The sequence below is a fragment of the Camelus bactrianus genome, chromosome 19, assembly GCF_048773025.1.
Source record: "Camelus bactrianus isolate YW-2024 breed Bactrian camel chromosome 19, ASM4877302v1, whole genome shotgun sequence".
NCBI classification, from domain to species: domain Eukaryota; kingdom Metazoa; phylum Chordata; class Mammalia; order Artiodactyla; family Camelidae; genus Camelus; species Camelus bactrianus.
In genome coordinates, this window is record NC_133557.1 from 13,070,194 (window position 1) to 13,096,340 (window position 26,147).

Genomic DNA, 26,147 nt, shown 5'->3' on the forward strand with positions numbered 1-26,147 from the left:
GTAAGAAAAAAATTATCTATTAAAAAGTTCAGGCTTGTAGCCTATTTTGTGGACTAGGCCACCACTGCTCCATCCTCCAGGAAGTCTAGCATAGCCCTTGCTCTTGCTCCATCTTAAAACTTATCCCTCCCCTAGCACTTTCCACCTTGTCTGTGTTCCCAGCTCAGCTCTGCTCTGAGGCAGAGCAGGCTGGGTGCTTGACTTACATTCAGTCTTTGCATTTTAAAAAACAGAGTCAGTGTCTCTAGATATCTGGCCAGGAATACCCAACTTCTTTGAGTGAGGATATTATGTCAGAGGAATCCTTCACTCAACAACTCCTAAGGTCAACAAAGAGGCTCAGAGAGAAGTAAACATGGCTAACAGCAGACTCCCACCCAAAAACAGAGTGGTAGCAAAACGGTGGTCTTCATTGATCTTTATTGAATGATGGGCTTCAGGGGCAAGCAGGTGGAATCAAGAGAAGCTACAGCAGGAGTAAGTATAAAAGTATAAAAGTGCTAGCATTGGGGAATGTGTGTTCAGGGTTGGAGGAACTTGGGGACACAGCACTGAGGACTGCCACAGTGTACCCTCCAAGGAAATCTAGGCCTGAGGGGACTGTGCAGGGCCCTTGGCTGGGGGTGGAAGTGGCTTGAATGGGGCCCAACCTTGGGCCTTGAAGTAGGAGACCAGTTGTGCAGGTACTTCTGCAAGTACAGTCTGCGCCAGTGCCTCTCGAGGGGCCTGCCAAGAGAAGGGCAAGTTCAGTGATGGCTCATAACGTCGTCCCAAGGTCTACATTTCATACCCAAAAAATAATTCAAAATCTAACACCCGACCCTGCCCCAGGGTTAGATGAAAGGGTAAGTATTCCCAACTCAACATCAGGGAGAGGTGGAAGGATAAACTCCCAGATCTGTTCTGCAACAAAGCTTGTCTTTACTCACATTCTGGAAGCGGCGGTAGGGCACAAACTGCACTATGTCACGAGCAGCTGCCTCCCCAGAGCGTGTACACAAGGGTCCACCATCAGCGTCCAGCTGCTCCATGGCCTCAAAGTCAGCACCACCCACACCTACGATGATCACTGACATGGGCAGGTAGGAGGCACGAACAACAGCCTCACGTGTGGCCTCCACATCTGTCACAGCACCATCGGTCAGCAGCAACAGCACGAAGTATTGCTAAGGGCAAGTCCATACATATACTAAGGCAGACAGACCCTCTAAACATCCCAGCCACACATTCCCACACTGACAAAAAGTCTCTTGTTACATAGCCCTCAAGAGAGCTCTTGATCAAGACCCCCTCCCACCACTACCTCCCATGACCCTCACCGAGGCAGTCCTCTGATGTGCAGCCTGAGCTGCAAACCTGGCCACATGGTTGATGATGGGTGCAAAGTTGGTGGGGCCATAGAGCCGAACTTGGGGCAGGGCCTGGCGGTAAGCATCCACAATGCCCTGGATGCCTAGAGAAGAAAGGCAAAAAATGCCGTAAAATACTGGGCCTCTTAGGGTTGAGACAGTCCTGACATCACTCTATCCTGGATGAGGAGATTTGGGAATCAGGGTGCATTTCATTCAATCATGCCTGTAATCGAAAGTTCTTAACCTTATCATGCAGATGAGAAAATTGAGGCCAATGAGAGGAAGGGCACTTGCCCTAAATCACAGGCTGAATTAAACCCCAGATTAGGGTTTGTTCAGGAGAGTTGAGCATCAGATTATAACTCACTTAATAATGAATTATAACCCATTTAACAAAAGAATCCAGAGATATTAAATAAATAATGAGAGAGAAGGGAACGCTCTTCCTTAATAAATGTAGGAAATGATAGAATCACTTGACAGAGACAATTGATTCAGGCAAAGATCATCAATGGATGCTAAAACTAGAGGGTGAAAATTGATGAGTGACTGGATATTTAATATCATCTTAAAGTACCCTCCCAAAAGATACTTATTACTTATTAAGTAAAAGAAAAAAACAGTACTTGTACAGTAGAGAAACCTGGCAGATTACATAACCAAACAAAGTCAATATGACTGGTAAGAAGATAAACCAACATCATGTGCCTCCTGAATTGGTGCCTCCTGATATGGTGCACTGAGGACACACAGCATCGCTTCTGTGGCATTCCTGCCAAAATGCATAATCTGAATCTAATTATGAGGAAAATACCAGGTAAACCCAAACTGAGGGATATTCTACAAATTATCTGGCCTGTCATCTTAAAAAATGTCAATATCATGGAGGGCAACTGAATGCAATGTGTGATCCAAGATTTTCTTTGCTATAAAAGACAGGACAATTGGAAAATTTTGAATAAATTTTATAGACTGGGTAATAGTATTGTATTGATGTTAATTTCCTGATTTTGAGAATTGTACTGTTATGTAAGAGAATGTCTTTGATTTTAAGAACACTTAAGTATTTAGGGATAAAGGGCCATGTGGATGATGGTGGGTGCAAAGTTGGTGGGGTCATAGAGAAAACTTGGAGCAAGGCTTAATATCGCTACCATTCTCAAACATTTCAGGGTTGGGGGATGTAGAGAGAGAGAGAGAAAGAGGGGAAGAGAGAAAATTTGCGTAAGAGAGGATGACAAAGCAAATGTGGTAAAATGTTCATGTTTGAGGAATCTGGATGAAGGAAAACAACAGATCCTGTGATCCAGGCCCTGACCACTATCTCCAATGCCCTGAATCCCTGTAACTATTTTTGTAACTTTTCTCTAAGTCTGAACTTACATCATAATAAAAACCCATGTCCGATCAGGTCAGGTCAACTTTTCCACTTCAGCTTATTACTCATATGTGGGTACTAGGGAGACATGGGGTTTGGCCTTCTCTAGACAAAATAGCTTGGGGCAAAAAGTACCCTGAATAGAGCTGGGTACCAATAGGGCGGCACCAAGACTTCCACTGATGCCCAGATAAGTACCTGTGAGCTTCAAGACAAAGATGCTAATATAACAGCTACCTTAAATATTCAGTATCTTACAACATTTAGCCTTATTATAAAACCAAAGCACACAGAGACTAGGCAACTGGCCCCAAGTCACATGATTAGCAAGTGGCAGGATGATTTGACTTCAGAAGCCTAACTCTAAAATCCATTCCTCTGGACGATGGCGTCAGGTGTCTATCTCCCCACCCCCATTCTCCCTTGCCTGCATAGGCTTGGTCTTCTAGTGTGGACAGATACGCCTTATGCTGGAGGATGAGGGACTTACCTGCACAGTAGGGGTTACTAGGGTTGAAGTTCAAGGCAAATTCATGGGAGACCTGAAGACAAGAATGAAAATGATGTTCTTTCCCCATGACAATTTTTGTGCTAAGAAAAAGGGTACTATGGTATATACCAAGCATTTTATAGGAGCTATTTAGTCCTGAGCACATTTGTTATACACAGGCCTGTAAGGATGCATCCCCACAACTCCTCATAAGGCTGGGTGCCAAGCAGCAAGTTTACTACATCCCCAAAAATCAGGACCCTGAAGCTAAGGAGTAAGGGAGGGGAAGAGAACACTCACCTGCCAGTCAGGGGGTACTTGGGCCCCAAATCCAAATGCTGGGAACAGCTTGTCCCTGTGGGAAGACAGTGAGTTGGGGAAAAGACAGTGAGAAGACTATGAGCCCTGAGGCTTAAAGCATCTGCCGGGTGTGGGGATGGGAAAGACAAAGTTACTTACGAGTCATAGTCCTGAACCACACTGCCTACACTCCACAGTGCTGTCAGGTACTCATTGACCCCTGTTGGGCTCAGGTAGTGCAGGGAATTGGGTGAGGAAGGGTCTCCATTGGAGCCTGTGAAGTCCACGCCCACCTGGGAGGAAGGGAAGAGAGGAGCTCAAAGCCACCTTGAGTCCCAGATCATCTGCTTGCTCTCCTGCCCCTGAGAAAGCAACTTACAGTGAAGTTGATTTGACAGCCCCCCATCACGTAGTCCAGGAATGAATATTCTGTTTCCACCTGCAGATGAAACCAAGGTCATATCTGGGGTTAAGGGGTTGGGGTTATGGGGCATAGGAGTCAAAGACTGGGTCACATGGGCTACTGTCTCACCTGACAAATCTTGACACAAATAGTTCCAGAGTTCTTGTAGCTTTTCTTTTTCTGCTGTTTCTCAGGGTGGATGCATTCAAACTCAGCCTGGTAAGGAAAGAAAAATTAGGGTAGTAAACTTACACAGCAGCAGCCAAGAGTGGAGCTGCCCTGCCCTCCCTCTCTTCTTGGGGTTGCAGCCCTCTAGGCCCACCTCAACACCCCTGAGCAGGGCCAGTACTCACCGGGACTGCTTGTAGCTGGGCCAAGCTGGTATGGAAGATACCAATGAGATCATGTGAACCATCACTGTCATAATCTGAGCATCGCACCTAAGAGGGGGTGTATGTATACATAAAGACGAGGAGGCAAGTGGCAGGTAAGAATTAATCCCTCCCTAGGCTCTCTGCCCCTGCTCAGTCCACTCCGGAGGCAAGCTCCTCACCTGGATTGGGGTGCTGGGGTCTCCCCCACAGAAATGCTGAAGGGGAACAGAGAAGCGCTTCCAAGTTGGGTTCAGGTTGTTCTTGATGACCTGAAGGTGGAGCGCAAGGCCTCCAGTGACCTCTGGGTTGGCATATGGAGAGCTGCTATCCCTCTCTACCCATATGTATATTTTTTCTCCCTGTTTTCCAAATCTTGGTAGTTACAAGCGCCAAAAGATTCTCTCCTACCCACCACACCTAATCCCTGGGATCTCACACCTCAGATCTGTATGCCAGGTGCCATTTCCCATCACCCTGGCGGAAGAACTCCAAGAATGGATCCGATTTTCCCAGGAAGTCCTGTCAATGTCACAGAGACCCCAGTTATAAGACTCAGGCAGAAACAGCCACTATGAAAGACCTCTGTCATTCCCCCACCTCACCAACATACCATCCTTGTCTGCTTAATTCTTGAATCCCCAAGGCCTCTTCCCACACATACCTTCTTATCTAGGTTTCTGGCCTCCACCTCCATGGTCACTACACGACTATCCTTCAACTCCTGAGCTGAGACCTAGGTAGGGGAGGCAGGAGACTGTATCATCTCATGAATTCCTCATTGATGTAATAAGCATCCCCCACACTTCAGCCGAGTTCTTGCTTACCGTGATGGTCCCCCGCCCAGCAGGTTTTCCAGGCTTCAGCATCAAGGGTAGAGTTAGTATCCGGCTGGACACAATCTGAGGCAGAGCAGGGGTGGGTGGGGTATCAAGATCTCAGGCAAGTTTAGGTCCTGTTTGACCCCCACCTCCAAGTTCCAAGCAGGCTGAGTTATCTGACAGGGCTCTTACTGAACCTGTGTCTGAAGGATTTTAATCCTTGGCCCTGCATACCTGTCCTAGGGAACACTCGGCCCCTCCTAGGAAGTCATCATCCCCCAGCTCAGGTGTCTTGTTGTCTATATCATAGATGCCAAATCGGAGCTTTTGGACTGTTTCAAAGTGGTACTCAAGCTTCAGAGTCTTGGAAAACTCAGGGCTCGAGCAGTTCCGTACTCGCTCAGTCCGGCCAAGCTGTGGGCAAAAGCCAGGAAGCATCACAGTCATGTACCCTCCACCCCAAAACACTTCTAGCCTCCCTCCACAACTTTAGCCGCCATGGTCCTTCTCACCTCAGCCCAGTTGCCCCCTCCCACATCCTGAAAAAGGACGCAGAGTGGGTCAGACTTGGAGCCGATGTCCTTGTCAATGAGGTGGCCACAGGAAATGGACAGCTGAACCAAGGTCACGCAGCGGGCCATCTGGGAAAAAAGGACCCGAATCAAGAACTGAGGACCCTTCTCTACACTTCCGTGACTGTGGGCCCCAACTTGGAAAGCACACTGGGCTGAGCCTGCGTCTACCCCCATGATATCCAAGGAGGAGCAGGCCCATAGCCTCTATGCTCCTCCAACCCCCTTGACTAAGCTCAATGGGACAGGAGACAGTAGTTACAACAAACCCCGGTCTAAGAGTATGATAGGAAGATGCTGACAAAGGGTACTGGCCTCTAGCAACAACTTTGACCCCAAACGAGTCCTCTTCCCAAAATTGGTCCTAATCCTAATAATGCTCTCCAGACCGAAGACTCCAACCCTGATCTTCTCAGACCAATGAATCTCATACCGATACCCTTACTGGCCCCAGATCAGACCCTTATCAGCCCAACATTGCCCCAGACACAACCACAATCCAGATTCTGCTCCCCAAAGTTTCTTCTTCCAATGATTTCCTGCTAACCCTGAGGCCTGACATCTTGAGGTACAGTTATGATCCCCACACTTATTCTTCTAGCCTCTAATCAGCTGCTTACATCCAATTCCTCATTATTCGCACTATCCAGTCCAAGCCATCATTTCTCACCAGGATTTTTGCATTACCCTCTTTAATAACTCTCCTTTATCCTATGCCATCCTCTCACCTCTACTCTCTTAATCCTTACACCAACAGGCTATCTCAATACAGCAACCAGGGTGCTCCTGTTAAGACATAAGTTAGGTCATGTCACACCTCTACCAAAACCCAATAATGATTTCCCATTGCTTAGAAAAAATCCAAACTCCACCATGCTTACGAGGTCTTGAATGATCTAGATCTCTCTGACTTGATCTCCTAACACCTCTCTTGCTCACTTCATTCTGGCCACACAGGTCTGCTTGTCATTCCTCAGATAAGCCTGTTTCTACCTCAATATCTAGAATGTTCTTCCCTCATATAACCCACATGGCTTGCTGTTCCCTCACACTCTCTCTAGTTCTCTCTGTTCAAAATCATCTTCTCCATTTCAAAGGAAGAGGCTCTCCTTTTCTGGCCACTCTAGAATTTGAACCCTACTACCACTGATACATCACATACCTATTTCCTGTTTTATTCCTTTGGCATTTATCCCTGTTTAATATACTACATATATTTATATATAATTTGTCTTCCCTACTAGAATGTAAACTCCATGAGGGAAGGGATATTTGCCTGCTCTGTTCACTGCTCTATCTCAAGCACCTAGATAATAAATATTTGCTAAGTGAAAACCAAAAAGCCATCTCCAGCCTCTCCCAGCTCAGCCATCTCCAAACTGGCAATCAAACCAGCACCAAGCATCTCTAATTCATCCATTTCCTCTGCTACAAACACTATCTTCTTGCATAGAGCACAATGACTCCCATGTAAATCCCTCCTCCTAAGTCGTGATAATAATTATCCTCAGACTCCTCACTAACTCTATGTCCCATCCCTCCTGACCAATACACCTGCAGACCATCTACACCAAGAGTGCTGACAAGGTCAGAACTCTCCCCTAGCTTCACTCAGCATTCCAGGTTTCCCAGAACTATACCCCAGGATGCCTCCAGACTCAACCTCCCCTAAGCTGGCCCTCAGACAGTTCTTCCCCTGACCAAGCCCAGTTAATGCTGTTCCCATCTTGGTGCCTTATGGTCTCTATCTCAAATGCTGTTATCTACCAAAATTAGAATGATTCTTAGGGTTCAACTTGCTTCACATACTGTCCCTCCATAGCACCTCAGCCTCTGCTTGAATGTATCCATTGATGGAAAACCCACCACTCTTATAAATCCAACCATCAGAAAGTCTTGCTCCATAAAGTCCTACCCAAACTAACTCAAGTTTGTTGAATTCTCATTTCTAAACATTGGTCCTATTTCTTCCCCAGTCTAAAGTTCCACAGGAAAGCCTTATTCCATCTCCCTCTGAGAACCATCTGATACCTGGAAGCAGTGAACCCCAAGCTAAAATATGGAGAAACAGCCTCAGGTCTTTTGCATATTGCCACTAGAATGTGGCTTTTAGACTTCTAACCAGCCTGATCATCGCTTTGGAAGTTCCCCAAGGACAGATCCAGAGGACAACACATACTCCCAAGGGAGTGGGACCACAACTTCCCCCAAGACACAATCTGACTCCATGCTTCTCACCTCACATATTCTCTCAGGCAGTGTTTACACGGTATGGAGACAAATGAGTAAGAATGCTCAATTCACTATTGCTGAGAACAGTGAAAAACCTGAGACAGCTTAAAGGTCTATCAGTTAGGTGGTGACTAAGTAAATTATGGCACTTTCAAACAATGAAATGCTAAGGTATCAGGTAATTAAACAATTAAGGCAGAACTGTATTATATTGGTAGCATAAAAAAATAAAGCTGCAAAAAATGATAAGAGTAACTCCATTTTAAACTTCAGTTGTATGTGTATATACAATAGCTTTAAATACATACACAAAATAAATACACACATAAAAAATGGAAGACACAGCACATAAATACAACTTTTAGGTACACCTCAGAGGAGTGGAATGAAGGTGAGAATTCTACATACTCTATACACTTCTGTATCATTTCAATATTTTATACTGTTTGTTTTGTATTTTTTAAAGGGACTCATTAGCTTTTCTCCACAATCTATATACCTCAAGTCCTCTTGACTATTCATTCTAAGCCCAAAGCCTCACACTTTCTCTCTTTTTTTTTTTTAAGCTTCATACTTTCAGTTCAACTTCTCCATAATTTCAGGCCTCACTGTTTCTTGCCTCCTCCCTTGTTTTTTGTCTTTATCACTGCCTTACCTAGTCAGTCTTGATGCCAGCTCCCATAAAGTCTCTAACTAGAAGCTCTGTCTGTATAGCCGCCAATGGCCCTTAGGTTCAAAGCTAAACTCCCTAGCATGGCCACCTTGTGGCACAAATCCAGAGGGCACATCTATAAGGAATTAAGTAATTGTGTAACATGATGACCCTGTGACTGTAATTCAACTTTCAAAGCTATTCTTAAGACTGCTCTACCTCCTGCCATTCCATCACCCACCCAACTAGCCATCCAAAGCTATTTCTGGTTCCTCAAATGTACGTACTTGCTGATACCTCTGATTTTCCTGCCTAGCAAATGCCTTGTCATCCAAGATTCTGTTGTGACATTATTCCTTTATGAAGTCTTACCTACCTTCCCCAGGTAGGATTTATTATCTTCCCTGGATGACTGCGATGGTTTCTTCACCAGTGCATGCACGTGCACACAGACACACTCATACACATGCTGTTTATTAGACAAACCAGCTCAACTATTTCTCTCTTTAAAACTCCCAAATGACTCCCCTAAACACTCAAAATAAAATCCAAAGTTCTTACCACGGGTCTACAAGGCCCTGCAAAACCTGACCCTCACCTAACTAATCTAGTCATGCAAGTACATTCCAGCCAGATTTCACTTCTGATCCACATACACTCAACATCAATCTCATTCTCCATCTCAGGGCCTCTGCACTGTCTTCCCCCATATACACTCCAGAAAATATGCTGTGTTAAAGTAGGAACTATGTCCAGTTTGCCTATCTCTACATCTACAATATCTGCAACAGTACTTACCCTACAGTAGGCACTCAGGAAATGTTTAGTAACTTAACGCTGAAACCACTACATGAGAATTTTTACTTTTGTCTGTCTACCCTAATCATCTGGGCTCCTTGGAACTAGGGCTAGGTATTATTTCTGTATCCCTAATACTAGTGCTTAGTTTGTACTCATAACTGTTTGCTGAATAAATGGCAAATGTGCTTCTGCTCAACTCAAATCTTCATGCCCTTTCCATTTGAATCAATGTCCAGCAGTAATGTAGAAGTTGTACTCTTCTACAACTGAGCTTTAAAATTTAAATGCAGGACTCAGAACTCAATATTAAATGACAGTCAATTAAAAAATGGGCAAAAAAGTTGATCTGATAACTTCATAAAGGAAAATATATGAATTGGAAATAGGCAAAGGAAGACATGATCAATAGGACTAATCATCAGGGAAATGCAAATTAAAACCAGAATGAGATACTATTACATACCCATCACAATGGCTAAAAGTAAAAAACCAACAATGCCAAATGTTGGCAAGGATGTGGAATTCTCATACACTGTTAGTGAAAGCATTAAATGTACCACTTTGACGGTCCAACAGCTTATTAGAAAACCAAACATATACCTAATCCGAGAGCAATTACACTCTAGAGTTTTATCCAAATGAAATAAAAAGATTATGTCCACAAAAATATTTGTACATGAATGTTCATGGCAGATTTATTCACAATAGCCCAAAATCTGAAATAGCCCAAGTGTCCATCAATATGAGAATGGATAAACAAACTGTAATATGTTAGTATATACAATAGAAAACTACTCTACGATAAAATAAACAAACTATTAATATCTACAACACTGGATGAATCTGAAGCATAAAATATATAGTTACACTTATGAAGTTTTAGAGTAGGTAAAAGTAATCTAAGGTGAAAAAAATTCAGAACAATGGTTGTTCTTCCTCTGTCCCCCAGGGGAAGGGCAGGTATTAGCTGAGAAGAGACAGAAGAGAACTCTAGGGAGAACATAAAAGTCCTTTACTTAGATAGGAGTGTGAGTCACAGGTGAATCTGTCACTTTTGTCTAATCACACACTTAAGGTATATAAATCTTATTGTATGCAAATTTTTATCAACCTCCCCCTCCCCCAAACCGATAAACAAATATTGAACTCAAGATAAGGCACACTGAAATGTTTATGGGTGAAATGTGCTGATGCTCACAACTTCTTTGAAATGCACCCAAAATTAAAATGGTTTGATGAATGGACAGATGTGGTAAAATAAATATAGGAAAATTTAAATTGTAGAATCTAAATGGTAGATATATGGGAACTCACTGTATAATTTTTTTCAACATTTCGGTATGTTAAAAGTTTTCATAATAAAATGTTGGGGTAAAATTTTAATGGAGGACTACAGGTTTATCCCTGATAAAGACTTTTTTGTGAACTATAAGAGCATTAGCAGTAATTATCCATGGTGCTAAGACTACAGGCAATAACTGGAGCTGCTGCCTTTCCCTTCACTCCATAATTTCTCAAAGATCCCAGAAAGAAATGCTTTTGATCTGGGCCAAACACATGTAGAGGGCCAGGAGCTTCCTCCTGTGCTAGGCCTCAGTTTCTGGTAAACTAGAACATTTTTTCCTAATCTGTTATCATTTCTACCACCTTCTTCACAGCTGGTCTTATTCTCTTTTTTCAGCTTCTCTACCAAGACTAAAATCCCAACCAGAATGCTATGGGCCCATGTGTGCCTCAGTAGCACGTGGAGCTGGATTCCTTTCTGAGTAGTCAGAGGTTCCTGGGTAACTAGTTTTGTTTTTTCACAAATCTGACTCTTTTACTTTATCATTGGAATTAGCATCTCTTATAAGTGAATTTTTATAATGCGCAGTTTTCTATCCTTTGAGTCATATTTCCTTTAAATTATCTAATGCATGGGATTATTAATCTCTCCCAAATCCTGTATATCTCCTTTAAAATCTACCTCCAAGCCTACCTCTGGTTTGGAAGTCTTCTGTATTTTATAAAACTTTATTAAATATCACATTTAAGTGAGTCAATAAAGAGAAGACTTAGAAATTTTGCTGTCTATTTTTGTAAGAGAGATCTGGCTAATACTCGCCAGGTCTTTGTGCACTCTCTTCTGAATCAGTATATTCTGCCTGGATGTCTGTAATAGTCTCCTAACTGATCTCCCCATTTCCACTCTCAGTCCCCTCTGATCAGTTTTCCATGTTGAAGTCAGAAATCTTCTCCAACTCCAACCCAACAAAGCCCAGCTTCTCATAAACCTATCAATATGTTTAACATTTACTAGCTTGTTACCTATTTCCCCTACGAGACTATAAATTCAACAGGGGAGGGACCAGATCTGTCTTGTTTCCGTTCCAGCGACTCACACATAGCAGGTGCTTTATAAATAACTGCTGAAATAATGCTAAGAAAAAGGTGATAATTCAAGGATTCTCAGAAATAACCCAAATCTAGCCCTGGCCTGCTGCTGAAGCCATCAAGGGAGAAGTGAGCTTTCTAGGAACACCCAATGCAAAAGACTAGCTTGTTATGTCGATGTGCCCCCATAATCCTCACCTTTCCATCTGGTGCTAGTTGGGAATTGCAAATGGAAACAACTAAGTATAGATACAGCACCAACCTTTTCTGCTCTTGCTTTCTACCACTTGGAGACTATTTCCTTCACTCCCCTCTGTAGGTTGCTTTCCTCTGCATACTCCCATCACCAATCTTGTTGCTTCCCAAGCCTCATACCCTGACAGGGTACATTCCCCATTGTTCCTTAAGGAAGCTATACTCACTCTCATTTTTTTTTTAACTTAAAATTCACAAAATGTCAGAAATAAAAAGGGACTGAGTGATTATCTTATCCAAGTTCCTCAATCCAAGGCAGAGAGGGGAGATGTGATTTGGCTAAGGAGACACATATGGTTAAGTAAAATGAGGACTAGAACATAAATATCCTGACTCCCACCTAGTCTAAGACTTTGGACTGTAGTTACACCCCTCTCTACTGAAAGAACCTTCCTTCTTATATTCAATAGCAATCTGATTTGGTGGGCAAGAGTATTCATTCTGCAGTAAAGTGACTAGGCTCCAAGTACTGGCCTTATGCCTTTCTAGCCACAATGAGATACTATTAGACACCCACCAGAATGATGTCTTACCTATGTAATTTGGGCAAAACAATTACTAAGCCTCAGGTTCCTCAGGTGAAAAGTGTGGGATAATATCTATTTCTAGAGATTTACATAAATAATGTACGCAAGGGGGAGGAGATACAGCTCAAGTGGTAGAGCAAGTGCTTAGCATGCATGAGGTCCTGGGTCAATCCCCAGTATCTCCTCTAAAAAATAAAATAAACCTAATTACCTCCCCGTCAACACACACACACACACACACACACACACACACAAAACATAAGCAAGGTGCTTACTACAGAGCCTGATGCTATTATTACCAATACTATTATCATTATCCTTGAAGCCTAGGTCTCATATGCTCTTTTCATGATCTTTCTAGCACTCAACAGCTTCTCAGACTCCTATACTCAATCCACACAACTGTACCCTGTCCATGTTTCCAGCTCCTTGTCTGTTAACAAAATAAGCTTTAGAAAAAACGGTTCTTCAGCAACTCCTCTGTCACATAGCACAGCCCTGAGCACACAATGTGAATTCAAAACACCTCAGAGAGGTTTGCAACAGCATGCTGGAGCATGCTTGTATGGTTTGCAAGACAGAATTGTAAAGGAATTTTGTAAGCAGGTGGCCTTGGTAAGTTTTAAACCACAGAAATTGAACAAATGCTAAAAATCAGGGATTCCCTTCTTCCAGCTAGTCAGTTTACCAGCATACACAGGGAATCCCACTATTTGCCAATAGAAACAAGTTTTTCAAAATTATTATATTATTTTCCTACCATGCAACAAAACCTTATTAACATTAATTCACTCATCATTTTCTCTGGCTTCTCCTCCCCTGCTTTAGGAGATTCTAACTCGGCTCTTCATAAATTCAAGAACAGATCTTTCCTCTTGGATCCAGTTCAATGCCAATTGAGCTGAGACCCATCAGTTCTCCATGCCCAGGAGTTACACTGCCTTCCTCCATTCCCAAAAGCATAACAAGGAAAGGCACCAGGTTTCAATCCCATTTCCAGGCTTCAAGGAGTAGTAGAGCACCCATCTGGATGGCAGAATCACTCCTTCAACAAACCAAAGCCTACCTTGGCATGCTGGAGCAGCTCAGATCAGGGATCAAATCTTGAAAGCCAATCAGGAAATTCTCCATAGGCTCCCAATGGGCATAACATCACACATAGAATACTTTTCTCCCATAAGACTGAAAAGACAAATTACGCCCATCACCACCACTCTTCCTCCTTTCTCTGCCTCAAGGCACATGAAGAAGGTACACAATATTTCTACCCCTGCTTTTCCCTCTATAACTCAGGGATTCCCCAATTTATATCAGCAGCCTCAATGACAATCCTCTTTGGTCATGAACCAAACCAAATATGCAAATCCTCATTAGAAAATTACACAGTCTTAACTCATATATAAGACTAAGAGCTCCTAACGTTGTGTTTATAAACTAAAATTTTAACCAATAATTTGATTTAGATCCATGTAACGCTAAGAAGTCTGGCTGCCATACAGTATTTGGTAATATAAAGCTTAAATATGTATGTTCACACAAAAAGTGAAAAATGGGAAAATATAGTACAGTAAATGGTCACAGGGTTTCCCACCTGCTATATTCTGTAAACGTCAAAAAGTTTGGAAGCTACTGATCCAACTCCAACATTCCCAAAAGACTTATCCAAAAATGGACTAATCTGTGTCCAACATTCCAAAGAGAAACTAGTTTGAGAAGAGAATCGGATCTGGGGAAGGAAGCAAACCAAGAAGGAACACATGGTCTCCAAGCAAGATAGAACTATATGGGAATAGAAGTTTCTCTCTTACTTATGACTATGTGCTTACACAACACATCAACCTTCCTACTTCAAAACAAGCATTTGAAGCATTGGTACAAGGCTAGAGCCCCTTTCCCAGCAGGCTCAGGACCCATGACAAGAGTGTTGTCAGTGGCCTCCCCCAAAAGTCAGGGAGAGGAAGGAAACAGTTGGAGGGAGGAGCTCTGCCTCTGGAGTCATGCAGGCAGACAATGTCTGAATAATCTCTGTCCACTCCTATCTATTAGTGAGAACTTGGGCAAGTTATTTTGCTTCTCTTTGCCTGGATTTCCTCATTGGTAAAGTGAGGATAGTAATACCAACTTTAGGGTTATTGTGAAGATTAAATGAGGCCAACCATGGAAAGTGCCCCGTACCTGAGCCAGTGTAAGTGTCCAACGTTTGTTAACTGCTCCTCTCTTCAGTGCTCCTAAATGGATCTTTTTGTGGTATCATTATCTACCTGCTGGCTCATGATACACCCAAGAGGAATACCTCCAGTCTACCTGCTCCATGGACCTAACTGGCAGGAAAATGACAGCCCCCAAAAAAGAGAAATGACAACCCTTCCCCCTTTTCTCTCCTAATGAAATTCTCAAGCTGAAGGGTGGAACTGCTATTACACACAGAAAAAGTGGTAGGGCAAGTAGCCAGACCACAATTTTGAGTTCCACTGGCCTTTCGTTTAAGGCTCAAATAGATTTCCAGAAAGAAATGAAATGGCTGGGTTCACAGAATCACTTAAGTTTAAAACTGGATATAATGATATTATCTAGCTCAATCCTATTTTGTTACTTAATCCCACTGAAGACAGAGGAAGGACAGACTAGTTCTAGGACACACAGTAACTTGGATGAACCACAACTCGATTCCCTGAGGATATTATTTCCACCCATTTTACCAACAGCTCACACCTTATAATCCAGTTCAATCTGGAGTCCACTTGGCCACAGAAAGAACAGTGAAGTTCATGTGGCCTCTTCCCATGACCTACACCAACTAACCTTGCACACTAATGGAAAATAATTCTGCATCCACCACACATTCTCCCTATTTTTCTGCCAGGGCAGGAATGGAGAAATTGTGGGACTCCACATTTGTAAGATTTTATCAACGGGTTAAACTTTAAATAACAAGCATGAATACTGCAAATAAAGTAGAATTTGCCTCAGGGAAATACGAATAATACCAAAATTTTCAAAGAACACCACTTCTGCCACCTGGAACCTGCCCTGCTGGAACCTATCTTTTTTAATCTACATCTTTTTAATGAGACAATTAAAAGGAAACCTGGAACCCTGGAAAAGAAAATTAACTACTGTTAAGGCAAGCTCCCTCAATGGAATAAATTCACTTGGGATACATGGGCAATCTTAAGATAGGTTACTCTTCAAAATTTGTACGTTAGGGAATTTGAGAAATGAAGAAAGGGAGGAATTCAGCAATAAGAAAACTACATTACAGACATACAGTGACTTGCCCATGTGCCAATATGGATGGGGTGCAGAACAGAGGGGAGAGACTCTAGTTCTGTGGCTCCTTCACAGCCACAGCAACTAACCTGGTGCAGGGTTAGTAATTTTACAGTATAAAACTGTCAGTTAATCTCCAGTGTGGCATATAGAAAAGGTAACTGAGGCAAGTTCTCCAAAAAAACTGCAAACATAGGAGAAGGGGGAAAGGTTAGGTGGACTGCAATAAAATTTGAACACCCAAAAGTAAAGAAACAGCTGAAAGAGGCAGAATTAAAAGAGAAATGATAAGGAATAACTATGTGCTGTCCAAAAGTGCAGCCCCTAACCACATGAGACTATTGAGCACTTGAAACTTAGTTCAAATTACAATGTGCTGTAAAATATACAGTGGATTTTGAAAACTTAGTACAAAAAAAAGTAAGATAAGCTCAATAATCTTATATTGAGTATATACTGAAGCTGTAATATTTAAGATCCACTGGGTTAAATATTTTATTAAATTTCACTTATTTCTTTTAACCTTTTAAATGTGGCTACTAGAAAATTTTAAATAACATCAAGTAATTCTTATTTCAATTGACAGTGCTGTTTAACAAGTTCTCCAAAGATCATCATACATGTTAAGAGGAAATTTTCCGCTGATTTGTGAATTCAGAGTTGTTCTGTTCAATACAGTAGCCACTAACCACATGTGACTATTCAAGATTAATTACCGTATTAGTGCAGATGAGAACATTTCCACTGGAGAAAATTCTAGACAGTGCTAGTCTAGAACAAGAACCAAGAGGTGGACATTTCATACAGAAAAGCTAAAACTTTATCAAATTGACCTCAAACTACAAAGAATGAATTTCAGGTAGACAACAATGCATGTAAGTGGTTAAACTGATGGAGAAATTCACTTCATTCTGGGGTGTTTGAGTGTCTTATTAAAGTATTTGTTTATAAAAAGTGGTATCTGGCAGCTAGTCAAAAGGTTATTAAAAAGATAAAAGTTTCTATCCCTCTGCTAGGCCAGGAAAGCCCTAGAACCAACCAACCCTTGCCTGCTTGCCCTGCTGACCACTCAGCTCAGTCATGCCACTCAGGCTGCCAGAACCCCAAGCTATGACGTTATGGGACAACTTTTAAGAGCTGACAGGATAAGCACAATTTTACATACTACCACTGTGCTCCCTGACACAATAATTTCGTTTCTACTAAACTAACATATTATGTCCCCAAGAACTTTGGTTAGAGATCACACCTTCCTTCAGCTTATACCCAAGGCTTCCATTTTATTTGTTTCTGTCTGACCTTTTAACAACTGGCCAGGAAACTCTATCCAGTTCCCGTGGGACGTGAGTGTACCTTGTACATGTACAAGTACAAACAAGCACTTACTTGTGTCACTTAAGACTTTAATGTCTTGAAGAACAGGCATCTTATTTTACTTCCTTCTCCACCAGTGTGTAAGTGCTAGGTGCACAACACTGCTCAAAACATTTAAGTTCACATGGGTTACAGCTATGGCTAGGCTGTATATTCATGTGAAATTGTCTTAAAAGCTTGGAGGCAACAGACACTTCCAATTCCAACCTGTCAATTCAATGGTCTAGAAGCAAAGGTAATCAGCAGTATCTACTTCATTAAGAGTTGCATCAGTCTTTCTACCACTTAAGCCAGATTCACACACAGCAGAGGGATCCTAATGGGCCCACAGGACCACACCACAGAAAGGAGTTATGTATAAAGGACATGACACTCTCTGCATTGTGACCCAATATGTGGGGAAGTGTAGTGGCAGGTGGCATTAACTCACTTTCACATGGAACAAAAGAAAAAGAAATCCACAATAGCACCAGTTAACATGATTTAAGACCCCTCAAGCGGCTGACTTCTTTACCCTCCTTAAGACTTTCACACTCTGTGAGGATTAACAGATGACTTGTAGTACAATGTGGTTGTTACATTTGATATATAGCACAAATGCATAAGTGACAAATCTTATTTCACTAATCAAGAGATGTGAGTGAACTCACTCCCCTCCCCCATCCCAATTAGGAGTTTAGGGCTACAGAGACAGCAGTCGGGGGCTTCAGTCTAAGTAAAACTCATAGTTGTGTTTACCAGCAGGCTTACTATATAAAGCAGGTAAAAAGGGAAAACTCACAGCATCCAGATAAAAAGGAAATGAACACCAAGGGGCAGCCTACAGCATAGCTCACTATACTATAACATTGGGATGTGTTATGCTTGTCAACATCTTTGTCCACACTGAATTATGTTCTCCTGCTGGTCATGGCTCTATTTCCCCCAAATAGTCACCTCCTCCTCTCAACATGAAATGGCAAGCCATCAGTTGGCTAGGGAAACTGACATGAAACCATTAAGTTACTGAAGTCAGAGTCCAGATGTCGGAAACATTAGAGTGCCAACTCCGACGCTCTGCTGTGCTATTTAGCCACTTCTCTACAATTACTGTTTGCTTAGTCTCTATGACCTAATGATCAACATTTTCACTGGGGTGGGGGAGAAGGAGTGTAGTTTTAGTGTCCCTGGCACTCCTGACAGAATTCAAGGAATATGGTTAATGAGCACTACTTTCCTGCCCCCAGTTTCAGAGTGCTGCTCTTCTGTCCTTGAGGCTGGAATGTTTACATCAGGTGGCTTTTTGCCCCTTCAGTAGTAGAGCAATATGTAGAAAAGCAGTGCCACCTTAGTTGCTCGTTGCTATTGTTGATCCAGAAAAGCCATCTAGGACACTTGTGAAATCCTCTGGCACAAGGCACCAAGAATAAATCCAGCAATAGCACAGCAAAGAATTAAGATTTACATGAGCAGGCACCAATAAGAGATGAACTCGCTTATGTTGTTGAACAGAAGTTTCCCCAGAAAAGTCACTAAAGCATCAGAGAACTGTGCCACCACCATGGTACACTCTTTCCAGAATATTTTACAATAAGTCAATGTGATCTATCAGATTTTATACTAAAAAGACAAAACTGAAATCAAGCAATTGTTTAATCAAAAATGGATAGCCATAAGTTGAATTCTACCACGGCCCATAAAAGCTCTACTTTTGGGGAGGAGGTAAAGAGAACAGTGGCGATGCACGTAACTGATAGACTACTTCTTGCTGTAAAACAACAGAAAGCTGACAACAGTGAATTATAGAAGTTGAATGATCTCTCCTGAGCAAGAAAAGGAGACATATTAGCAACCAGTCCACCCCTTTCTTAAGATGGTAAAGGCGATTCTGGATGTCCTTAGGCTGCTCATTTCACTCTTCAATTTTTCAAATGCTTAGTCAAACAGTCATAATTTTAAGAACAGCTTAGCAACTACCTGGAATTAAGTATGTCTAGTCTACACCTCTCTAAAACAAGTTGGGTACTCAAACTCAAATACAGGCTAAAACTCTTTCATGATAAAGATAAGTCATAAACATTTTTCAAGAGCGTTGGTTAAAAGGAACAGCCCACTGATTTCTCTGCAACTCCAATCCAGATTTTTTTTTTAAAGATTATGTGGAGTTTATGGAAACTATTTATTTGCTACTATTTTTCAGTAGAAGTTGAAGTGGAAGGGACAAAACCAGAGCATCACTGTCAGAAAGAAGCAGTTATTTTTGATTCCTCTTCCCTCTTCCCCACATCAAATACTTCACATACTAATGCAAAAACAAATGAGCAAACAAAAAAGAAAAACAAAGCTTTAGAGGTATGTGCAACTGACCATGTATACTGAAGATTTCTTTTCCCATTTCCTCAAGTAATCAGTTTTTAAAAGACAGTTCACAGCCCCCTTTTAGACTCCTTTTGTGAAAAGGAGCATCTGGTTTCAAGGTCTGAGTCCACATAACAAAGGAGCTTGCTAGCAAAAACACATAATAAAATAAACCTGAAAAAGTGGATACCATAGATTTGATCTAGAATCAAGATTCCTCCCTGCCATTTCAGGTATCATCTTCTTTCCACACTTCAGCATTAGAGGACAAGGATAAGCAACAATTGTTACCTCCAAGATCACCAAATCCACCTTTCCAAAGACACAAATTTTTAGGAGTTAAAAAAAAAAAAAAAAACCTGATAGTACAGCTCAGTAGAATACTCTACTGCAGTTAAAGCATTAAAAGCATCAGCCTGTTTTATTTCGTGACAAGTTTATTGAACAGTATTCAAGACTTCATCTATATAAACAAAAACCTCTGCTGAATAAAGCCAAGGCAGTATTTGCTGGCAATGTTGGGCCATATTGGCAATGAGTCATTTTATTGTGTTTGGTTTCTAAAGTTTGGACTACTGTAGAACTGCCAGTAAAACAATTTAAAAGTTTCCAAGAGTGGGAAATAGTTTTTAAATGTGATCACTGCCAGAAATTCTTTCCAGAAGATTTGACTGGCAGCAATTTTACATTTTCTTTACTCATTTTAAAAGTGTTCTTGATGAGTGGATTTATTTTTTAAACACTTGACCCACACCTGTACACAATGACAGAATCCAAAAAAAAAGGGACTTTGAGTTTGATTAAGGCTTTCATGTACCCTTCTTTTTATCCAAGGTATTTCCACCCAGAATGTATGTTTACTTACTTCCATACACAGCCCTAGATTCTCATCCAGTGGGTTAAGACTGACCTAATTACACTGAATGTTACTCTCTGAAATTCTGAATAAAAATCCTAATGAAATTTCCACCGTCAATGCTTTGACAACTTGCAGCACAAAGCTAGAAACGACATTTCACTTAGTGCACATTAAAAAAAAGCCACTAATAATTATACATCCAAACTATAGTGTAAACACAGAACACACCTCCAAATTTTGCTTGTGAACTAAATGTTTCACTCAAGTTCAGAAAAAGTTTACAAATTTGCTTATTTATAAAATACATTTTGTTGATTTTTCTAACCCTTTAAACTAAAAAAAAGGGGCGGGAGGGTTCTAAATCTAATGGAAAAGATTCTCTTCCATTAATGTAAGAATGACCAAAATCAGGCAATAAAATTTACACATAAGATTGAAAATATGTGTTTACAAATGCACACAACTTTGAGCAAAGCTTTACAAATCCTTCATACCATACAAAGCAAATGAGAAAATAATGTAAATTCATTTTCACCCCACACCTAGTTCTTATGAGAAAATTGGCAGGAAGAGAGGTATAGTTTCACAGAACATATTTTCAAGAATTAAAAAAAAACTCAAACTCCAATGCCCAGAACAAGATGAACAGTACGCTTAAAGTTAGCACTATGTTAATAAGTCTCAGATACACAAAAATCAAGTTCCAGAGGGCAAAGCATTTAATTACATTTCACAACAAGAGAAGTACTGTTGTGATCCAACCAAATATGAAACACAATTCTCTCCAATTTCTACACAAACCACTATTTTCTTAATTTATTTAATTTGATGAACAATGAAATCAAGTTTTCCTTTTCAGTATTTGTCTAAAATGTAGTAAATAACAAAGTAGTTGAAATAAAGTATATGAAATATTTAATAAGAATGTACGAACATATAATCAAAATAAATTGTGGAAAAAGATAAAAGACTTCATCTTCAAACAACCCATTTTTCTAAAATGAAAATAGTCAGCTTTCCAATGGGGAAAATAATCTGCAGTTGAAATAAGACTCCCAAGCAGCGCTGAAGTTTTCTGCACTCTGTCTTTGGAATGAGAAATGATTACTGAACAGAAAACTTAAATTGAACAGCATATACAAACATCATATTGCTTTTGTAGCTGAGGAGGCAATAGCTAGTGATCTGTCAAAGCAAATTTATATTCATGAATTACTAAAGGACCCACAACACAGCCATTTCTTCTTTTAAAGTCTAAATAAATCCTGTCCCTAAACAAAAAGTCCCGTTCTGTCAATCCTCTAAGATTGTAGTGATGACAACACTTTCCAAATCTTATCACACAAATGAAACTGTTGCCACTCTTAACTCTAAATTACACGACGCTGTATTTCAGTGTTCCACTGAATTGCAACACCAAAAAGGCACTATTTAAATTTTAAAGTAGGAAATACTTTAAAAAGGCTGACCCCTTTTTAAGTACATTGATTTGTAGGAAATGTTGGGGATGTTTCAAACCAAGACAGAGGCCCATGTAAAAGACAAAATTTGTTTTTCATGATATCTCACCGATCTCCCATTCCATGTTTATAATATGTGACACATCTTTAGAGCATTTTAACTAAGAAGGAAAGTAACCAAAAGTAGAGCCTTTTGTGGCAGTGAGCAGGACGTTGTAAGGCAAGTTTTCATGACAAGGACACTCACCAACCAGAACCCATGTGGTCCTTCTGCCTTAGTGTCCTGAATGTCAAAGAAAAGAGTATGAAAGGGCAAGGAGTCTCAATTCTCTCACCTCTGGCACTTGTACTCTGTATAAAGAATTTTTGTAAACAGGCTCCTGATCAAACAACTAGACCAAAAAGCCTCCAAGTAACAGGATTAAATGCGTATCAATCTATGGACCAGCTTACAGATCTTTGATTCTGTAACACTATTGCTAACAAAGCTAAGAACTTCAACTTCAATTTTTAAAACCTAGATATAATAATGCTTTATGAATGGACCTTCTGTTTAGTTACAGGTCAAATTTTCACATAAATTTGGGACAGAAGTTGCCAGAATATTGCCAGAACTCATCTTGGGCAGGACTTCAAATCAAGTATCTTAAACAATGACTATTAAAGGTGGTTTCTGGTTTTTGATGCCACCCAAACAACATGAACAATTTTTAAACTGACTAAACTAAAACTTGGCGGTCAAACCAAAAAGGCTCTGGTAGGTAGAGGACTCCGTATTTTATTTTTGTGGCAAATGTCTTATTCCACAGTTTAAAGTGTGACATCAGAAATAAAGTTCAAGGTTATAGCACAAACCAAGTATGGAGTTTTATATTAAAAAACAACAACAAAACAGTTCTGCTCATTTACAAATGAGTCAATTAGGCAAACAAAGCAGCAACTTCAGAAGCAAGACTGTCTATACAGCAAGAACCCTCAAGAAGCAATAAAGGTACATACAGTGAATCTGTATACAGAGATTTTATTCAATTTTAAAAGAAAATGAGGACTTTAGACAAAGCTTTGACCCTATAACAAAGCAAATCTGTCCAGCTTTAAACCAAATTCCAAGAGTAGCCAGCTTCTATTTTTCAGCAGCTGGCAAGAGCACCCTTAATGAGCTCTATTGACATTTCTATTTTCTTCATCCCAAATGGTATAAAACAAAACCGATCTAGACTCCTTGATAAGCTTTATGTGGTCATTTGCATTTTACAAATGGTTTCTCTAACGGTATGCCAAAATCATTTTTGTGTTCTCTCCAGACAGCTTTACTGTAACATACAGCAATGTTTATCCTGGTAGTGAGTCTTCTGTAAACAGTCAACCAATGCTCTATGTATGGAAACCAATCTATATGCAATTGAAACAATCCACAGGTTCTAACCTGGAAACACTAGGAAAACAATCTGGATGCATTAATCACGGCACTATGAAGACTATATCTACCCTATGAAGAATTGATGTGAACAGCTAGCTACCCTAATACAAGTTTTACTTTTCTAGAGCCAATAGGTCTGTCATTTAAGTCAATGACAGCAGCTGTGGCTTCATCCCGAGATTCGAAAGCCACCATAGCTTCGCCTGTGGGCATACCTTTTTCATTGTATTTTAAACACACTGAGCCTGGGATCACTTGATAGCCATAAAAGAAATCTAAAATCTCATCAATAGACACAGTGAAGGGCATATTCTGTACTTTAATTACTGTTGGTCCTGGTTTTCCAGAACTAGATCCAAAGCCAGGAGGACCACCAATGTGGATTGCGCCAGGACCAGGACCAGGGCCAGGCCCAAAGGCTGGAGGCCCACTTAGATGCCCAGGGGCATTTCCAAGGCCAGGAGGGCCGCTTCCAAAGCCAGGGGGGCCACCTAAGCTACCAGGGCCATTTCCAAAATTCTGAGGGCCCCCTCCAAATCCTGGCCCACTTAAATTATTTGGTCCACCTCCAAAACCTGGAACATCCAGTCCTAGACCAGGCAAACCACTATTTCCAACTGAAGGCATTCCAGGCCTAGCATCACCAAAGGCCCCTCCTAATCCTGGAGGAGGGAGTGGTGGCCCAAAGGCATTTGATCCACCAAAATTACCAGGAAAGTTAAATGGAGGCCCATTGTTGGTCTCCTTAGACCCTACAGCGAGGAAGGCATGCTCTTCACCTCCTGCACTAGGCATTCCAGCACCGGGCATCCCGGCACCAGGCATCCCCGCACCAGGCATCCCCGCACTAGGCATTCCCGCATTGGGCATTCCCACACTGGGAATTCCTGGAACTGCAGGATTACCTGGCACAGGCATCTTTAACCCTTTTTTTCCTTGGGCAGGGGGATTTTTCTCAATCTCTCTCATATCTTCTAGAGTAACTACATGAACAAAAGCTTCTCTCCCATTAAGTTTTTTACGGTGTAAGCGTTCAGACTTACGTGCGTCATCTTCATTTTTAAACTGAACCAATGCCTGTCCTAGACCTTGCCCATTGTTATCAACAAGAACATGTACTGCATTTTCATCCACTGGAATTCCTTCTAGGAACTGAAGAACATCCATCTTGGTAATGCTGAAGGGAATATTTGTTATGTGGGCACAGACTTTGGCAGAGGTGACATCTCCCTCCGGATTTAACATCATTTCCCTCTGGTCATAGCTGAAGTTCTGCAGTCTTTTTCGAATCATGTCTATCTTTTCTAGCATACCTTTTTTAGTAATTGGATGAACTTGAATAAAGCGATTGCCCATGTATTGTTTATGACGACACAGAGCAGCCTTATAGTCAGCCTCGTTCCTGAATTCTACGAAGCCTTCACCAGTTGCTTTCCCATTGGGTCCATAAGCGATATAAATACTATCTTCCACAATATCCAACTTTTTAAAAAAATCAATGACATGTTTGTTTTCCGCTTCAAATGGTAGTCCTTTCAAGTAAACACAAAAACCAGCCTCATGTGGTGATCTTGACCTTGACCTTTTCTGCCCACTGGGCGATTTTGACCTGGGAAGTGTCTGAGGAGGGGCATGGGTTTGTCCAGGAGGCCCTATACTTTGCTTAAAAGTGATATGGCCTCCAGCAGCTACCCACTGTCTCTCTGTGGCAGGACTAACTTCCACATAGCGTTGAATCATCAGCATTCTGTTTCGTTTCAAAGCTTCAAATGTATCTTGAGGGGAGAGAAACTTAACCAATCCATTCCCATTATTTCGACCTACATGATCTTTCAACAAATGCACTGCATCAACACGGAGCCCATGGAAAAAATCTCTGACATCATTTTCCATTGCAGAAAAGGGCATTCCATGCACACTGACATACAGATCATCAGGGTTGATGGGAAGTGGTTTCACACTGCTTTGAGAGTTCATCTGGATAGGGTTAACAGGATTCAATGGACCCAAAAACACAGGGTTCAGGTTATTGTTCAGATTCACAGGTGCTCCAGAGCCATTCATTCCAGCAGGTAGAGGTGCCACAGGTGGCGGGTTCAAGGGTGGCATGCCTGATATGGGTGGCAGCGGGGTCATGGGTGGCACAGAAGGGACTGGGGGGATTGGGGGCACAGGAGGCACGGGAGGCAACGTAGGTACCGGAGGAGGAACTGGTATTGGGGGAATGGATGGCAATGGTGGCAAAGATGGCATCGCTGGGATTGGAGGAATTGGTGGCGGTGGGACTGTGTTCATTGGAGAAGCTGTGCTCGGAATGGTTGAGCTAAATGTTGGGCTCCCAAAGGAAGCCCCCATATTTGGAGGAGCCGTTCCTATGCTGGCTGTGGAAAATGTCTGTATGTTTTTGTTGCTTTCATGAACAGAAGTGGCAGCAGTAACTACACTGGGTGAGGGATTATTAAAGTTGGGTACTGTTGTAGGCAAGTTTACCCTGCCACTCATTCCTGAGCTAGGTGGCGGTCCTGATCTACTAGCATTTGCTGGTGGTATATCTAAGTTGGCAGTTTCAAAACGCCTACGACTCAGTTCAATCATATTCTGCATTTCCGTTTTACTACTCAACAATAGTGTTACTTTTGACCCTTTAATTGTACCACCTGTGCGCATCATACCAAGCCTTGCATCTTCATCAGTGGCAAAAACGATGAAAGCCTCACCCAGTTCACCCCCTACAATATGCACGCCCCCATCAGGGATGGTCAATCCAGAGAAGAAGTGGCGAATGTCCATGGTCCCCGCCACAATTGGGAGACCTTGCAAACGGATGACCACAGCCATGCTGCGCTGAAACCACACACACCTGCAGATGAGAAAAGGCAACGGCCAGGTCAGACTCCTGT

General features: G+C 41.6%; 1 protein-coding gene across 14 annotated transcripts in view; it reads right to left on the bottom strand.

Annotated features, from left to right (window-relative positions):
* Window positions 1–403: 403 nt before the first annotated feature.
* The window catches only part of RBM12 (RNA binding motif protein 12), a 33,899-nt gene continuing 8,155 nt past the window's right edge, over window positions 404–26,147 (bottom strand). For 5 of the 14 annotated variants that reach the window (XM_010960801.3, XM_010960800.3, XM_010960795.3 and 2 more), the window contains 15 exons: window positions 5,628–5,756; window positions 5,350–5,529; window positions 5,122–5,196; window positions 4,959–5,030; window positions 4,736–4,816; window positions 4,477–4,566; window positions 4,277–4,363; window positions 4,053–4,139; window positions 3,900–3,959; window positions 3,680–3,813; window positions 3,521–3,575; window positions 3,221–3,272; window positions 1,320–1,453; window positions 930–1,166; window positions 404–726 (listed from right to left, as the gene is read on the bottom strand). In XM_010960801.3, the coding sequence (XP_010959103.2) occupies window positions 586–726; window positions 930–1,166; window positions 1,320–1,453; window positions 3,221–3,272; window positions 3,521–3,575; window positions 3,680–3,813; window positions 3,900–3,959; window positions 4,053–4,139; window positions 4,277–4,363; window positions 4,477–4,566; window positions 4,736–4,816; window positions 4,959–5,030; window positions 5,122–5,196; window positions 5,350–5,529; window positions 5,628–5,756 (1,614 nt within the window). In that variant the 3' untranslated portion in view covers window positions 404–585. Of the gene's footprint in view, window positions 727–929; window positions 1,167–1,319; window positions 1,454–3,220; window positions 3,273–3,520; window positions 3,576–3,679; window positions 3,814–3,899; window positions 3,960–4,052; window positions 4,140–4,276; window positions 4,364–4,476; window positions 4,567–4,735; window positions 4,817–4,958; window positions 5,031–5,121; window positions 5,197–5,349; window positions 5,530–5,627; window positions 5,757–21,063; window positions 26,108–26,147 lie in introns of those variants that run through there. The other 9 variants (XM_010960793.3, XM_045520989.2, XM_010960792.3 and 6 more) reach the window with 5 other exon arrangements.